This window comes from Ptiloglossa arizonensis, chromosome 8 (assembly GCF_051014685.1).
Source record: "Ptiloglossa arizonensis isolate GNS036 chromosome 8, iyPtiAriz1_principal, whole genome shotgun sequence".
Taxonomy (NCBI): domain Eukaryota; kingdom Metazoa; phylum Arthropoda; class Insecta; order Hymenoptera; family Colletidae; genus Ptiloglossa; species Ptiloglossa arizonensis.
The window spans coordinates 16965890-16983368 of record NC_135055.1 but is presented as its reverse complement, the minus strand read 5'-3'; the positions used below and the strand labels follow the sequence as shown (position 1 = coordinate 16983368).

The 17479-nt window shown below is 41.9% G+C and overlaps 2 protein-coding genes across 4 annotated transcripts in view; one reads left to right on the top strand and one right to left on the bottom strand.

Annotated features, from left to right (window-relative positions):
- The window catches only part of Pgant2 (polypeptide N-acetylgalactosaminyltransferase 2), a 348535-nt gene extending 337375 nt beyond the window's left edge, over positions 1 to 11160 (top strand). For both annotated transcript variants that reach the window (XM_076318289.1, XM_076318290.1), the window contains exons 4-10: positions 3883 to 3981; positions 6251 to 6318; positions 6909 to 7160; positions 7677 to 7892; positions 7974 to 8193; positions 9624 to 9834; positions 10766 to 11160. In XM_076318289.1, coding sequence (XP_076174404.1) covers positions 3883 to 3981; positions 6251 to 6318; positions 6909 to 7160; positions 7677 to 7892; positions 7974 to 8193; positions 9624 to 9834; positions 10766 to 11035 — 1336 coding nt within the window. In that variant the 3' untranslated portion in view covers positions 11036 to 11160. The remainder of the gene's footprint in view (positions 1 to 3882; positions 3982 to 6250; positions 6319 to 6908; positions 7161 to 7676; positions 7893 to 7973; positions 8194 to 9623; positions 9835 to 10765) is intronic.
- A 2072-nt stretch (positions 11161 to 13232) lies between these two features.
- Dbe (KRR1 small subunit processome component homolog dbe) lies at positions 13233 to 16662 on the bottom strand. 2 transcript variants are annotated; one of them, XM_076318292.1, is made up of 2 exons: positions 16546 to 16662; positions 13233 to 16431 (listed from the first exon to the last, which is right to left on the bottom strand). In XM_076318292.1, the coding sequence occupies exon 2, from the start codon at positions 16388 to 16390 to the stop codon at positions 15368 to 15370; it is 1023 nt and encodes a 340-aa protein (XP_076174407.1). In that variant the 5' UTR covers positions 16391 to 16431; positions 16546 to 16662; the 3' UTR covers positions 13233 to 15367. The 2 variants fall into 2 exon arrangements, 1 of the variants encoding a protein (XP_076174407.1); XR_012992986.1 differs by having other exon boundaries at positions 13235 to 14076; positions 14171 to 16656.
- Between the last annotated feature and the right edge of the window lie 817 nt (positions 16663 to 17479).

The following is a 17479-nucleotide window of genomic DNA, read 5'->3' as shown; positions in this document are numbered from 1 at the left end:
GAAGGTGGTACGCGTGAACAGTGGATAAAGAATCAATTGTCGAGAAGTTAGCACAGCGGGCTAAGTTCAAAGTGCATTTGAGCGAAACTTAACCTCGCGAACTTTTGTAATTCACGCGCGTGTTGAATTTTAATCAATTTCAGTTAGAATTTAATGTCTATGAATATTAATCTAGAAGGTGGTACACGTGAACAGTCGAATTGAATTGATTGGAATATATTTGATGATTGTGGACCAACTTCGTGATTATAGTACCGCAACACGCTGAGAAACAGCGCAGTGAACTAAGCAGAAGGCACAGTGGGAGTTACTTCTCGACGACCGCGAGCGGCCAAAACATTTGGCGCTCACCTGAAGAATCACTGCAACGCAAAACTCGCTGTAACTCGAGAACAAGATCAGATACGATATATATCGTTACGAACGTACTTCTTTGTTTTTTTACTCTACTTCCATTTCTGAAGAGTTTCTTTTAATTTTCATTATCGATCAGCTTGAATGCAATTGTAGCTCGATAAGATGAAAAGTGCATCGTCCTATAAAACAAATTGAACCTGAATGGTGAATGTTTCGGGATGTACGTTCGCACAAACATTCCCCGATGGTCACTGTTCTCGTTTTAGTGGCAGTGTGCGATTCGGTCGGGCACGCATTGTCGCGCGTTGAAGAATTCGATCGAATCAACGTTCCAGCCGCGTTATCCACTTCAACCCCGAGGCCAAAGTCGAAATTGAAGTTTTGTATTAAACCGCGCGGATGATCCGTTCCGTCTGTCTCGTTTTAAAGCTCGTTTGTAATTTCGTTGCCGAGAAATATGTCCCAGCCTCGTCCAGCTTCCCCCGAAAACTCTCCTGCTCGTTGCTTCGACCCGAAACTACACTCTCTCGAATTAATTCGTCGATCCCCTTCTTACCGGAACGAGCACGAACGAAAGGTCAGACATTCGACGAGATCTGCACGCGTCGAAACGTTTCAACGAGCGCATTTTATAGCGAACTGAACGACGGTGATCCGTTGAAATGTTTCGCGGTAAAACTGTCGACGACGCGAAACGCACGAGAATGTCGTCGAATGAACATTCATTCTTGCGAAAGAAACGAAAGTCGACGAGGCGTTCGAGCGTCTCAAGCTCTCGGCGGATTTACTCCGTAGAATTATAAATTCATAAATCGTCGAAAGAATCCCAAGTATTTATCGAACAATTCGCGAACGACGAAAGTTCGTAGCAGCTTCTCGAAAACGATCGCGCTGCGAAACTTTTGCCTTATTCCGCGCCGGCGAAAAAAAAAGAAAAGAAAAAAACAAAAAAAACTTCCAAAGGTAACCGTGTCAAGAGCACGCTCGTCGACTAAATAATTCAAAGCCTTGCTCGAAAATAAATAATTCAAAGACGTGCTCGAAAATAAATTCCAAAAAGAAATCTCCTCGCGAGTTTCTCGGGGAAAGCTCGATTTCGAAACCGTCTCGTTTCGTTCGTATCGCGTTTCGTTTGTCTCACCCGGTACGTTGAATACATTTCCCCGTCCTCCGTCAAACATCGGCACCGCTTTATCGCGTTTTAAAGTAATTTCTCTCCTGCCCCTCCGCCTTCACCGCCCCTTCCCGTGCCCCTTTGTCCTTTGTTCCCCCCTATACGATTAATTTAACGCAGCTTCGACGCGAATTTCTATTCGAGTGAAGTTCGATGCCGATGTGAAACGGTCACGTGTCGCGTCGACGAAACTGCAGTCGAAGTTACTAATATCGCGAGAACGGGTGCAAAATGCACACCGAGGCTGGGATACGGTGGGTGTTGGAAATGGTCAATTTACCGTGTCGGTGCGCCCTACGGAGCAGTAATAATTCCCACGATCGATAATCTCATCAGTGAACTTTTACAATCTCGACGATAGTAGCGGACGGTCGAAAGCGCAACGCTACACGTGGATGCATTCCGTACACGTTCCTCGAGTTTATCTCGGGGAAAGTGGGACTGACATATTGGGATCGTTCTGGCCGTCTAGTCGCATTTATGTACCCCTCGTGTCGGCGTGCCGCGCCAAAATGATCGTCCTCCTTTTTCTTGCTAACCCCCTTCCACACGGTATCCCGTTGGCGGGATTCGTAACCTCCCCCACCACCTCACCATCGCTCGACTTTTTTCATCCCTACGTTCGAACGTCACACGAACCTCGTAGTATTAACTCGACGTGGATTGCCGTATTTATTTATTGTTTACGATTAACGAGACCGTCCCCACCCCCCACCACTTCGGAGGCAATAAAATACGAATACAACGGGGAAAGTTTATATTACGAAATACGACCGGGGGTAACAACTTGTCATATATTATGTCCGAATAGTAGCGACCGATCGCGGAATATTTGTAGGTTATGAATGGATTTATTGAATTTATCGATCGTTTCGCACGCGCGTTGTTGCCGGTTCCGTATCGTTAGCCGGAGATGAGATACGGCCGGACTTGTGTCGATGTATAAATTAAACACAGATTTCGGATGCATTAAATAACCGAAACGCGTACGGTAAATTCCGCGCGAAAGATACCGGATAGTTTTTGGTAAGCTTGTTGAGAGGTTAGTCACGTCCGGTACGTTCTAAGAAAATAAGATTCGGGCTCGTGGAAAGTGTACAATTCTTCGAAACGGAACATTAAGATTGGACTACATTCTTACTTTCACGTCGTGACGGCTTTGTGTGGTCTTTCTATTTTATGAGAATCAAAGAACATCTGTTTGTTAATTTACGAGAAAAAATAGAACGGTAGCATTGAGATTCTTACCTTCTTCATTCCTACTTTTACACGTCAGATGGCACTTTTAACCGAGAAACAGACGCCTACAAGTCCGCACGATAAACGAAGTGGTAGAATGGTGGGGGTAGCGCTTCGGTGACCTTGAGCGGTCGATTGATTGGGCGCTAACAGACCGATTAAGGCTCGACGCGGACAAGCGATTCTTTCGGTCGTATATTTTTCCTTACTGTTCCGATTGAAAAGAGCAAAGGCGTATTAAATTTAGAAAGAACGCAAAATTAACGGGTCGTCGATAAATATCGGGAGTGGTCGCGCCAAAGATTAAAATTTAATACACGGAACTACCGTTTCCATGAGGCGGGGCTCGCCGAAATTAGTGGAATGTCGTGCAGAGCCAATAATCGCTCAATACCCGTCGATGCACTGTCTCAATAATCGAGGGAGAAATATTTAATTATCCATGGAACAACGTGTTCCGTGTCGGCTAGCGTTGAACGGCCTCGAGAATCCTCTCGGGATAAAACGATAAGCATATTAACGAACGTTATGGCAGATAACACCGGGGAAGAAACCCGATGAAGCATCTATCGATCCCATGCCGAGTTGATGACCTAATTATACGTCGCCTGATATTTCACTGGAAAGCTCATTACGCGAATCTCGATTCTAAGTTCCCCTGCGTAATTAAGGTATCAAACCACCCCCTTTCTAAGAAGACGCTTCTTCTTTCGTTCCTTTATCGTCGTGGGTATTCATCCCCCGATTCTTAACTTTGCGAAACTTCCCCGTCCTTCGTTTCATTCACGGAATCTTGCAATTTTTTTGCGGGGATAAACGTTTGGTTCAAAGAATATCGGTGGCTCTCCACGGATTATTCAACCAATCACGGTATAAAGTCGAATCTTTCGATTGAAACGATTCGAAAGGAAATATTTTCCCGAGTAAAACATCCGCGAGTAACATCTCGTCCAGAAGTAAAATTTTGTCCCCTTGTTCGTGGTAAACGATCCTTTTCTTATTTTTTTTTTTTCTTAAGTTTTTTTACGACTACGAGAATTAAAAATTACTCACTGTTCAGGGGTGATCGTGCAAATGGCGAATAAAGAGCATTTCCATTGTTTTGGTTCCAGGTGTCGAATGAAGCAATGGAGGAGGGATCTTCCACCGACCTCGGTCATAATCACGTTCCACAACGAGGCACGTTCGACGCTGCTCAGAACTGTCGTGAGGTATTAGATACTTACTATAAGATACTTAACGCGAATTTTCGATTCGTGATGTCAAAATCTCACTGCGTTTACAAACGTCTCGATTCTCGCAAACACGAAGAACCTTTTATCTTTCGTTCACTTTTTGTTGTACTGTCTTCGTGATAACAGCGTTTGCAAAATCATCTCGAAAATAGTGTATTAAGAGGAAAATGAAAAAAAGATTGTGTTAATAACTGCATTTGCAAAATTATCTTGAAGATAATATACCAAGAGGAGAACAAAAAACAAAAGATTCTTCGTATTAATAACTGCGTTTGCAAAATTATCTGGAAGATAATATACCAAGAGGAGAACAAAAAATAAAAGATTCTTCGTATTAATAACTGCGTTTGCAAAATTATCTGGAAGATAATATACCAAGAGGAGAACCAAAGAAAAAATATTCTTCGTTAATAACTGCGTTTGCAAAATTATCTGGAAGATAATATAACAAGAGGAGAATCAAAGAAAAAATATTCTTCGTTAATAACTGCGTTTGCAAAATTATCTGTAAGATAATACAACAAGTGGAGAACGAAAGAAAAAACGCCCTACGTGTTTGTGAGAATCGACGAAGATTAATATTACCTTTGGTTGCGGTCGGAGCGAGTAATCGCGGGAGAATAAATTCCCGCACGCGCGGCGGTAACGTTAATAACCCGGGACCGATGCACCACGAGAGACGATGTGGCGGGAAACGCGAGAAAATTCTCGGATACGGGTCAGAAACGCGAAGACGACGACCGACGGAATTTTCTAATCGTCGTTCCATCGTACCGTCTTACCTACCGCGCCCATTACTCGCCCCCTCTTGCGTATTATACTCGCGGGAGCTCGATGGCGATAAATCACGCGTGAAATATGAAGGGTTGCACGGACGCTGAAGGATTTTCGAAAGCGTCGCGCTCGAGATAATTATACCAGACCGCGGGAGAAAAATGTGTGGTCCCGCTGGGGTCGTGAATCGCGCGAGGATTCGGGGACCGAATATTATATATGTGTCTCGAGGCAGACGCCACCGTAATGGACCGATTTTTAATACCAACGTGACTAATCGTAGAATACACTCCAATTTTTGAAGTACCTTTACGAGACTCTCGACATTAGAAATTTTAATATTAGATACGTACTACTGTACGTAATACGTACTCAGTACGAGTAATACTGCTTCTTCGAGAATAGAAACTTGTGGCAGAAAATTAGTATTTTTTTATTGCAATATTTCTCCAGGGGACTCATTTCTTTTTGCAAGTTCCTTAGAATCTTCGAACAGTAGAAATTTGAATATTGGGTATACTTGATGAAAGTAGAAGCATATGGTAGGGCGAAAATTATTCCATTTTAGCGTAATATTTTCCTTGGGGGACTTATTATTTACAAGTTCAATGATGTATCCACGAAGTATATCTTCTTCTTAAATGGAATCATCTATTGTTCTTGGTTCGTTTTCTTTCTCCGAAAATGAGTACTCAGTCGAGTGAAACGCAAGACGGAATAATTTAAAAAATATTTGTACAGCGGATGGAAAATTTCTGCGAGTATCTGTGATTTTTCCCAGCTAAGAAACCTCAGCTCGGAGACCATGGCGTACATTCCAGCTGGTGTGTCCAAATATAACGACTCTGAAAATAAATATCAGAAGCGTCGAAAGGTTTTGTTCGACGCCATTTGTCAACGTATGCGGGAATCTCGCGTGGCTCCAGGGAACCAATTTATTAAAATTATCCTCGTCGGTTCAAGTATTAAAAGATTCGTCTAGCATTATTACCGTACTTCGACACGGTCTTATCGATAATATATTATAAGACGGAAGACGTTTATAGTACGCACGCAATATTGATAACCAGTCGAAGACTTGAAGCTTTGAGATGCAACGTGAACGCGTCTGGCGTCCCCTTTCATTTTCCACGATGCAGCGACACGAATCAGAGATTTCCCTCGTGAACGTTAGCTTCTTAATTGAAACGTTTCTCCGCGACGTAACATCGCAAGACTCGAATCAAATTACGTGCCGCGTTTATTTAAGAATTTTTCCGGCGATAAACAAGTTTCAAGGTGTTGGGTACACCGAACGTAAAATTTATCCAAAAGTGAGATTCGTAGTTTCGAGGGAAAACTGGGATGGAATTACGTTAAATCGATAAAATTAAAATTATTTAATTTCTACATGGAAAAATTTCTTTTCGATCATCGCGACATACCTAAGAAAGGTAAATGGCACGAAGATTTCAAATATTTTCTCTTTCAGCGTGTTGAACAGAAGCCCCGAGCACCTCATCAAAGAAATTATTCTGGTAGACGACTTCAGCGATCATCGTGAGTTCCATTTTATCTGATTTTTATCGAAATACTCAGCCTCGATTAAATGAAATTATAAAATCGATTTAGTTTATCGACTCTGATATTGGAATAATATACGAATACGTAAAGGTACCTATCATTATCGTGAAAGGTGTTGAAAGAAAAGATAACTTAGATAGTAAGTACACAGGGTACGAGTTGTTATTGCAACGAATATTAAAAGAAAAATAATTCAGACATTAAATACATAAGGGACCCCCTATCGTCATCGTAACAAATATTAAAATAAAACAATCTAGATAGTAAATACATAGGGACACTTATTATCATCGTAACAAATATTAAAATAAAATACAATTTAGATAAAAAAGTTCAACAGAATATTTTTGGAAGTGTTTTTCTATTATTCAAATGTGCCTCTATCTATTATTTAAAACGGTTGAAATATTACGACGAGTCGTTTCTACGACAAGACACTCTATGTTTACAATCTTGTAAACGCTGTGAAATCTATCTCGAGTAATATTTTTACGAATATATTCACCGAAAGTTTGTAAACCGAGGAATATTGAACATTGTCCATATTTTTGTTTCTCGTTTCGCAGCCGAGGACGGTGAAGAGCTATCGAGGATACACAAGGTGCGAGTGATACGGAACGAGAAGAGGGAGGGTTTGATGAGGTCGAGGGTGAGGGGTGCGGATGCAGCCACCGCAAGTGTACTAACGTTCCTGGATTCGCATTGCGAATGCAACGCCGACTGGCTGGAGCCTCTTTTAGAAAGGGTAGCAGAGATTCCGACCAGAGTCGTGTGTCCCGTGATCGACGTGATCAGCATGGACACATTCCAATATATCGGTATTGTCATTACAAACAGTATTGAAGCCACTATCGATCGACAGTTAGTTCAATTTAAGGGCACCCTTTAATCAAAAGACCCATATCTGAACTAGAACCTACGTAACAAAAATTTAAATGCACGAGGTACGATCAAGAATGAACAAATTTATCGATACATTCGTTGAAAACGTAACAAAAAAATTACAAACACACATACTTATTTTTAACACAATTACACATACCCAAGAACGTCAGCTGATTCGAGAGGGATTAAAATAAACGAACCAAACTCTTCTTACACGGGTCTACTGTAACAATACTAAATACACATTTATCGAAAATCCATGATAAATATTATACACGCATATATTCAATGTAATTGTGCATACCCAAAGACATCATCCAAACCGAAGTGTAGCTGCAGACAAAATAAATGTTTCTCGCACAAGTCTACCAATCCATCAAGATTACAAGACAAAGAAAATTAAACGTATTACGTGCATACTTATTTCCAATGTAATTGTACATACTCAGGTGCGTCGGCTGACCTGAGGGGTGGGTTCGACTGGAGTCTGGTGTTCAAGTGGGAGTACCTGAGTCAAGTTGAGAGACAGGCCAGACAAAAGGATCCCACTCAGGCGATCAGAACGCCAATGATAGCGGGTGGTCTGTTCGTCATCAGTAAAGCGTACTTCGAGAAACTTGGCAAGTACGATACTCAAATGGACGTCTGGGGCGGCGAAAATCTCGGTGAGTCTTCGCAAGATCGTTTCGAAGTGATTATTTGTGACCAGTCGGGGACGAACGTTTTCAAACGAACGTACTTTTCAGAGATATCGTTCCGGGTGTGGCAGTGCGGTGGCAGCCTGGAAATCATTCCGTGTTCGCGCGTCGGCCACGTGTTTCGAAAACGCCACCCCTACTCGTTCCCCGGGGGTAGCGGAAACGTTTTCGCACGGAATACCAGACGAGCGGCCGAAGTGTGGATGGACGAATACAAACAGTTCTACTACAACGCTGTGCCCCTGGCGCGCAACATTCCCTACGGAAAGTAAGAATTTTTTTTAATTTTTCCAAAATGTTCGAGAGGGATGCACGCGAATCCAGACACCTTGCAAAAGTCGATTATTGCCTCTGCTTCTATTTTTTTTTTTTTTTAATATAGAATCTTTTATGGTGATCGTGTTGCATAAACATTTAAACAGTTTGGTGAATATTTTGGGGAAATATTCTTTGCGGAACTGTCCATAGCTATCCTTTTTATACTTGTAGGTTTATTTTGAGAGACGATTTTTTTCCCAACTTTTTTTGCATTCTTTTAAAATACGATGTTTCGTGTTTCGAATTATAGTCCAGTTATATTGAGAAACATTTGAACAATTTGACCGAGATTCTCCGGAAATATTCCGTAAAAGTATTCGTATGCGTTTATCTTTCAATTCGAGACGCTTCCAGAAGTCGATTTTCAATTGTTCTTGCATTCTCTCGAAATACGAGATTCGAGTGTTTTTTAAATTGTACGAAGAGAAATATTCAAACAATTCGGTGGAAGTTTTCGGGAAATATTCTCGGTGAAACTATGCGGAAAGCTACCCTTTCTGTCCATCAAACTTCGATGCAAAATCAATTTTTGTACCTACAAACGACCTTTACCAAATCCTGACAATCTCAAAACAAACTTTCGAAAATGATCTATGTCAACCCTTTGCACTCGAAGCTTTTCTGCCATCAGAAACTACCACCTCGATGAAATCCTTCAAATCGTATAATTTATTTAAAACGGAACATTTTCATTTCAAGATTTCATATATATATTTACATCTTACAAGGAAGGAGTAATTGAATTTTAATTTCAACATTTCATATACATATTTACATCTAACAAAAAAGAAGTAATTGAATTTTAATTTGAACATTTTCATTTCAACATTTCATACATATATTTACATCTTCCAAAAAAGAAGTAATTGAATTTTAATTTCAACATTTCATACATATATTTACATCTTCCAAGAAAGGCGTAATTGAATTTCAATTTCAACCCCACGATGGTTTTCCAAATTGAATAAAGTGCACCGAATTAAGCGGCGATCGAGGATCGCCTCTCGAGTGGAAAGGGTTGAACAATCCCCACCTTCGAAGAATCAACGACGACACCGAAGTCTCCAAAATCCGTGACCTTGAAAGAAATGTATCATCGTCGGTCGAGGGTCTCGAAAGAATTTCTCTGGTCGCGGGAATTGATGCCACGCGGATTATCCCCGAGCACTCGGCGAGCTCGCTCGAACGACGAGCGTACAATTTTCTTTGGCGCGCGTACGATCGTTCATCACCGGCTAATTCCCGGACCGTCTTATTTCCCGCGGTGGGTCGATTTACGGCACGGGGACGGGACGAAATACCGATAGTCGATTTCATTAAAACGCGCGTCAGCGCACGTGAACGGTATTAATAAAAACCGAACGCCCGGTTTCGTTTTAGTATTCAGGACAGGATGGAGCTGAAGCGGAAATTGCACTGCAAGCCCTTCAGCTGGTATCTGAAAAACGTGTATCCCGAATTAGTTATACCGACCAGCGAGGGCGGGCCGGGTGGTTCCCTGAAGCAGGGAACCGCGTGCCTGGATAGCATGGGACATCTACTAGACGGGAACGTAGGACTTTATCCGTGTCATGACACCGGCGGTAACCAAGTAAGTACCCGGGGTTCGTTATTCAAGCGGTGTGTGTTCTAAGTAAACTCGACCGGTCGGACGGCCGGTGGCTCGTGGTTGTTTCAACCGAATAACTCCTCTCGTTTTGGTCCACGGTATTAATCCGTCTATTCAATTCTGCATTTTAATCGTCTCGTCGGTGGATTTCGTCCGCGGTCGGCAGCGTTAAGGGATCGCAACGCTAGAGACGATCTCGAAGTCGAACCGGGGGGAAGGAAAATATTTATGGGGCTATTCTCGGTTCGTTTCCACTCGGGGCCTGTTACGTATCTCGAAAGATGTTGATCCGAGGACGTGGACCAAATCGGGCTAACTAAATACGCGAGAGAAACGAGCGGAGTATCCGAAACCGCCACGAGACTTGATCGATACTTGCCAAGTCTTCTATCGTCTGTTCGAGGTAACTGTACTCGTGGATTCTTGAAACAGATTTTTAATCGGTCAGCTGGTAGATCAAAGAATAGAAGAAATGTGAAAGTTCGATCGAAAGATTTTGAAAAAGTAGAGGTTATTCTTCGGTGAACTATCTTCGGTTGAACTGTTGCAAAACGTACAGAGATCAGCAGGGATCACCGGGTGTCCTGATAAACGACAATGCTGTCGTAATATCAATAGACGCGTCTTACATCTAGGAGACACCTTACACCTTCGTCAACTGGGGTTAGGGGTTGGAAGGTTTTATTAAACTTTCGCGAAGAAAGGGTCACTTACACTCTTGCGCAACCTGTTTACCTGGACACCTGTGTGAACTATGCTTATCTACGCGAAGACTAGAAATCGTAGAGATCTCTACCCCCAGACTTTTTTCGTTGCGTCTACCAGTAGTCTGTAAATCTTGAAAGACACATCTCGACGTTACGCGTGGCCACAGATTCTACTCGTTTAAGACACTCCGTTCGATCGTTTCCAGGAATGGAGCTTGACGAAGGAGGGCCTGATAAAGCACCACGACCTATGCTTGACGCTGCCGGTGTACGCGAAAGGCACCACGTTGCTGATGCAGATCTGCGACGGCAGCGAGAATCAAAAGTGGAGACACCTGGCGGGCGGTTTGATACTCCACTCGAGGATCCCGGTGTGCGTGGACTCGAGACACCAGGCGCAGAGGGGAATCACCGCGGAGAAATGCGACTCGAACGCCGAGACACAGAGGTGGCACCTCTACAATCACAATCACTAGCTCCCGACGACGATCGCAGCCTCGTGAAGAAGATCGCGCTGTCGTCGTCACTCTCGAAGGACTCAACGGGTGCGATACCTGATCAGAAAGAGCCGGATCGATCTGATCCGCGCGACCGATCTCGTCGTTCCAGGATACAGATTCCTCGATCGAACCGGTCGATGAACCACGAGGACTCGTCGTTTCGTTCGTTGACACGGACCTCGATCGAGCGTGAACGTTAATGATATTTTGGTGATCGACCGATACACACGTGCGCGTAACGAGCCTGTCCCGAGAGATTCGAGCGTACACGACGACGAATGCCGAACCAGCCGGAAGAAGAGGGATTCACAAAGGTTCGCGAGTGAAATTTGGTCAAACTTGGAATTGAATTCCCGTGTTTTTTCGCAGGGGGTAAGAGAATTTTATAACGGACGGACAGACAGGCTGTTATTTTTTCTATTCCTTTTCCTTTTCTTAGACCTAGGCAACAATTGTGTTCCGCGCGACACGAAAGCGGGCTCGAAAGGAAACCGAACCGGTTCGACTCTCCGCGAACGGAATTGTTTCGCGACGGTTCGCAGAATTCGTTGATATTTTATTTCGATGTACAGTCAGTAGCTGGAAAGATGACTCCTGGGCCAAGGGGAACGCGTCACACGGAGATACGATTCACCGTTAATCCCGGAAGTCAACTTCTCAGCTCCGCGCAGTAGACGCGGCGAGTAAACGTGAAATTTGGAACTGTTGAAGAATCCTGTTCGCAATCGTCCGCGAGGGATCGATATTTGGCCACTTCGAGGAGTCTTCATTCCGGGGATACTTTTAGGAACGCATTTACATTGATTTTTTTCATGATCTCAAAGGATCCCCCCACGACACCCGTTCAATTATTACCGCGAATATATCATTTCGAAGTGAAACGAACAAGAAGAACAACCTGATAAAAATACTCCGATATATCTGTAATTTTAAGCGAACTCGAATGCACCGTGTACTTTGAACTTTTTACCATTCGTATATCATTTTAACGAACATTGAAGTGTCTCGTTTAATTATAAGGTCGCTTCACGAGCAGCTGAAATATTGTTTTCGATGATTTCAACGATTGACAACGATTGAAAAAAAATGTTGGGGCCCGTGGTCCGTTTTATTATCATTTTTCGTTTTCTCTTCTTTTGCGATCGATGTCTCCCTGGTTTCACGGCCTCGGACGAACGATACGAGAAGCTGTTACTCTCCCTGGGGTTGACCGTAATCGACTCTCGTTTTTAGCCGACCTTTACAATATTGTTAACGTATACGCGGGCCACAGCGTCGACGTTCATTGTCTCCAATCCAAAGGACGAATCGCAGCGTGAATCGGACGCTTCTTAGATCAAAAGGCGCACGCTACATGATTCTCACAAAGAGATTTATTTTTGTATAACGAATTGTATACTTACTTGGTTGTGCGAATAGTTGGGAATTGCGGTGTGCTCGCTCGAGGACTCAACGCGTTGTGAAATTACGAACGCCCCCGAACCACCCCACCCCCACCCCCATCCCCCTCCATTTCTTAAGGGAGCATTGTGATTTGAAAATTACAGAATTTTTTTCGTAGAAACGAGCCAAGATATATTTATGAAACTTCGTAGAAGTATTTATATAGGTTTCGAGTAGATCTATGAATTTTTTCATGTCCATACGCGTTTACATAATTTTGTAGCGAGTAACGCAGAGACAAACCAGAATGCACCTTTAATCCGACGACGCAATTCGTTGTATCGGGGGAGAGTCTCGTTGTTTGACAAGATTGCTTGAATCCGTGCGCAACCGGGGCGTCTACAACGCGTCGAGTTGCTTGAAAGCGGGGAACGGTGCGACTAATGCAGCAATACGTAGCGAAAAAAGATCTTTTGTACACTTACCCTTTCCCGACGACAATGATCCACTGCTGTCATTTCGCATTGATACTACATACGTATATATATATATATAAATATATAAATATATACAGCATTTTGTATGATACACTACAAACGCGCTCTAATCGCCTCGGCATTCGCAGCTCTGTAAATCTAAAGAATTGATCGAAGGATTGTTTTTACTCGGATGTTAGATAGGCGATGTCTATTGTACCATAATGATCAAAGAATCATGCGATCGAGAAATACACATTGATTCGATTTGGAGTTATCAAGGATTTACGTTGCCAAAATTGGTGCACCGTGTGTACAGAGTGCGGCGATGTTCGTGGTACCTATAGGGTGACACCTCGTGCAAGAATAGATCGAAATTGTAGCCCAAATTCTTAGTCAATTATTCTAGATTAAATGCGATGTAATATCGTTAAATGATTCATTGTACGGTTTTATATTTTGGGTACGTCGCGACATCTATTATTCTAGGTTCGAAGGACCATCGATTTCGAAAACTCACTGAGAACGCGTACTAATTATTGAACGAAACGACTAATCCATTGAATCCTTCTAAAGGTACGAGATTAGAAAATATTGACAAAGTTTCGGAGCAACGAAACAAATTTGAACTCGAGAACGAGTTGAAAAAGTAAATAAAGTAGCGCTCTTACACGAGCAGTCACTCCATAAGTGTTCATACCATGATCACCATCGCACATTGTATGTAAATCATAGACCCCCTTATTGGGACAGAGTCTAAAACATTATCGTATTGTCTCAGTATTTTTATTTCCCCCTTCTGTCTTGATTCTCCTCCTTTAATTTTAAACAATGTAAATCATATCGCGCACGACGATACGTTTACACTTAGATTTTATCTGTCCTTCAAAAAGTCATCCAGAGCTACGGGCAAGATATCAGAAGAGTGAAATCTGTAGAAAGGAAAAAAATAAATGCACGCGTATGCGTTACGTTGGATCCAAATCTATTGTCTGCTCGAGTAGTTAGCTTCTCGTGGTACGAATTCATCCTGACTGCTACTTTTGAGACAGTTTACTTCCCTGTTTTCGGAACAGAGGGCGCGTACCCGTAGACTCGCTCGAAGACACGACAGATGGCGGTAGCGTAACCTTGCGGTGGAGGTAGGTCCTCGCTGACCTTGAGCAGCCAATTGATTTAATTCCGATTGTAGCGCTTTTGATTCACTATTTATCCGCGCGACTTCGCGAATCGATGCGCTGTAAATACTTACGCACTCGATTCTCTCTCTCTCTCTCTCTCTCTCTTTCTCATTTTCCCGTCCTAAAACGTCTCTCCAAGTAGCATTTTCTTCGCCGTCAACGCGAACACCCTGTTGTTCACCGCTTTAGCGAGTAACGCACTTCGCGAGTAACGAGACAAACCATTAATCGCGTAATAACTGTAAATAATGTGTCTACAATATAAATATAAGATAACGAAACGTCGTACTTCCATGAATCTGTAAACTGTAAGATAACGAGCGATTCAAACCTAACGTTAAGATAGCAGAGTAACCCGGTCGATGTTTTGAGTACACGTGTCCGAGAGACGAGACGATTTTCTGCTCGAATAGAAACTAAGAAATGCACTGTACATTAAAACGAACATTTCCAATCTCTCTCGTGCGACGCGTTCGATTTTTGATTAATTATGTATTCGTTAAGACCGAAACCTCGCGTTCAGAAACACCGCTCTTTCAAAGGTGCAGCGCATAGAGGCGATTCGAAAGTAGTGTTCAAAAAATTAATAAGAATGTTCCAGACCTCGGTATTGTAATAAGAAAAGAAAAAAAAAAATACACGTTTAACGCAAACTTTTTGCAAACTTTGAGTCGAACGAGATGTACCTTGTAAATTTCGAGACACTACTTTTGAATCGCTCTATATAGTATGTTATCGGTACGTTGTAATCCTTGGAACAGTGTTTTCGAGAGCGAGGCAAAGTGATAAACTTTGACATTAAACATTGTCCTTTAATGTCAGCTATTTTTTACTTACGATCTGATGTTTGTTTCAAGGGATTATATTAATACATTGTAGAGTTGGTACGAAGAACTGATTGTTCATTTTTTTACGTTGAACTACATTGAAATTGTAACGAATTTACAATTTCTGCTAATAAAATGATCCTAAAAAAATATATGAATGTTTCTGAGTTTAAACGTGTATCTTTAAAGTGTACATACATTAAATTTCCATGATATACACAACCTGTTATACTTATACATATTTACACATTTATATTGAGAATTCAATAACGCGCTACTTATAGAAACAATGTTTTATAATAAAACAATGGAAATTATTCCATACACTTTGAAAACTACTCACAGATAGACAAGTACCTTACTTGATTCAGAACATTGTATATAAAGGATTTAGTCAAAGTCTTAGTTAGAAACATTGGGCTTAAGATTCATCAGAAAATTCTAGACCTTTGCATCGCGTTTCTTCAATCCTTTCCTAACCTTCTTCTTAAATTCGTTTAGATTTATATCATTCGTCTCTTTTTTACTTTCTTTAGGCTTTTCTTCGGGTGGTATAAATGCCTGTGCCCTGCGTTCTTGTCTCTTCTTCTCTGCCTCTTCGTGTCTAGTATCCTGTTCCTTCTTTCTCTTAGCCCTCTTCTGCTCCTCCTTCAAGAAGAATTCACCAGTCGCTATCATCTTATCTAACTTGCTCTCCTGTTGCGGGGGTGGGAACGGAGTATACGGTTTCTTCTCCTTCTTCTTCTGTGGCTGTTTCCGTTTACTGACATTCTTGCTATTGAACTTTGGAAGGAATCTCTCCCAATTCTCATTCTTCAATTTTGGATCTTTTGCAAGCTCCCTCTTGATCATCAATGCTTTAACATTGTAGATTGGATGGATGTTCTTCATAGTGTCCTCTACGATACGTCTAACTTGTCGAAGACCATTGTAAGGACCCAACGCAGCCACTGTTTGTCCTTGTACAAGCACATAACAATTTGTAAGTAGTTCAATAGACTTTAAAGTACAACCATTAGGACCTATGAGTCTTTGACGCCGTTTGACGAACTTTTCTTTATTCCTGATTAACGAAGATATCTTTATGATGTCAGAGCCAATATCGTCCTGCAGTACTCTAATAGCTTGTTCGAATGGAACAGACCGAGACAAGAGCTTGATCATATCACGTGCTTTAACAATAATGTAAGGGTCCCATGTTTTCCTTGTGGTTTTCACTGTCATACTACCTTCGACAAGATCCAATTCTGCTTTGATAGAATATTCATCCACAGCTTTCTGAATGAATGGCCAGTGCTCTTTCAAGTATTGTTCTCTATATTTTGGAAATAAAGTTGCAAACGAACTTTCTTCTAAGAGCCGATGGGGGTTATGTTCTGGTTTAAAGCTTGGTATTTTCAACGACCATGCATTGTCCACGGGTCCTGTTTCCTTTGGACCAACACTTTCTTCGGAATCACTCATGTTTCACGCTTAAATTTTTCACTCTTCGATCATTACACTATCTACTTAAATCACAAATAGAAAGCGCAGAAGAAAATATAAGAGGTTATGTTCACTTCGCGAAACCAGAATTAATATCCCTTAACTCAGTAGTATTGTTTCTGATTAATACTCACGGTACAATTTCAGCGACTGTTTTGCGTTAAATCCACGTGTACTGTTAAAATTGTTTCACGTTTAATTGTAAACTTTAATATTGATTATTACGGACGTGCGAGTCCCACAATCTGAAATACCAACCTCACAAAATACCAGTGCTTCCTCAGCGACATCTTCCCTGAACAGTGGCAAACCTGAAGACTATATTCGCCTAAAACATAGAAGTCGGTAAGAGTAATAAGTACAGACAACTCGACGCTGCGTACCATCTAAGGATCCATGTATTCCAACAATAAGTTCCACTAAAATTCACAGATGGAGCTTGGTACTCCGATCACAGATCCCTTATCCTTGACTATTTTACCCACAACTAAAACCGTATAGTTATAACTGAAAATTTCTCTAATAAACTGCAAAATCAATCGTATCCGACTACAAAATCCATCGATCGCGCAAATATCGATGAATAACCGAAACTTTTTAACTAACATTCATAAAACAAACGCACTTATCCACGGTTGGACTTTACTTTTCGGATAGGGATGATGAATGAACGAAGTTATCTATGACGCAGTTTATTATACAATTACAATATTCTTACTAATCATATTGTGATAATGATCGTAGTAATAGTGTATCCTAGATAACATGAACTATTCCAGATTGATATGACTTTATTTATACAATGCCACGGGCACACACGCACGCACGCTCTCCCTCTCACGCGCCTTCACACGGTCCACCTTTCGGTACTTTAATCGAGGCGGATTGCATCGTCGAGGGGCGGACGTCAGATACGCGCGTCGCTATTAATTATTCCTAATCGTAACTACGCCCCGCAAAACCGATTCACCGGTCGCGAACGAACTCTTAAAATGATCGCGAGTCGCGCGAATCTCTAATTCTTGGTACAAAATAATTTTGACGACTTTGTCATCGAACGAGGAGTCT

Coding starts and splice junctions, on each gene's coding strand:
- Dbe (XM_076318292.1), bottom strand. CDS start 16,390: ATGAGTGATTCCGAAGAAAGTGTTGGTCCAAAGGAAACAGGACCCGTG.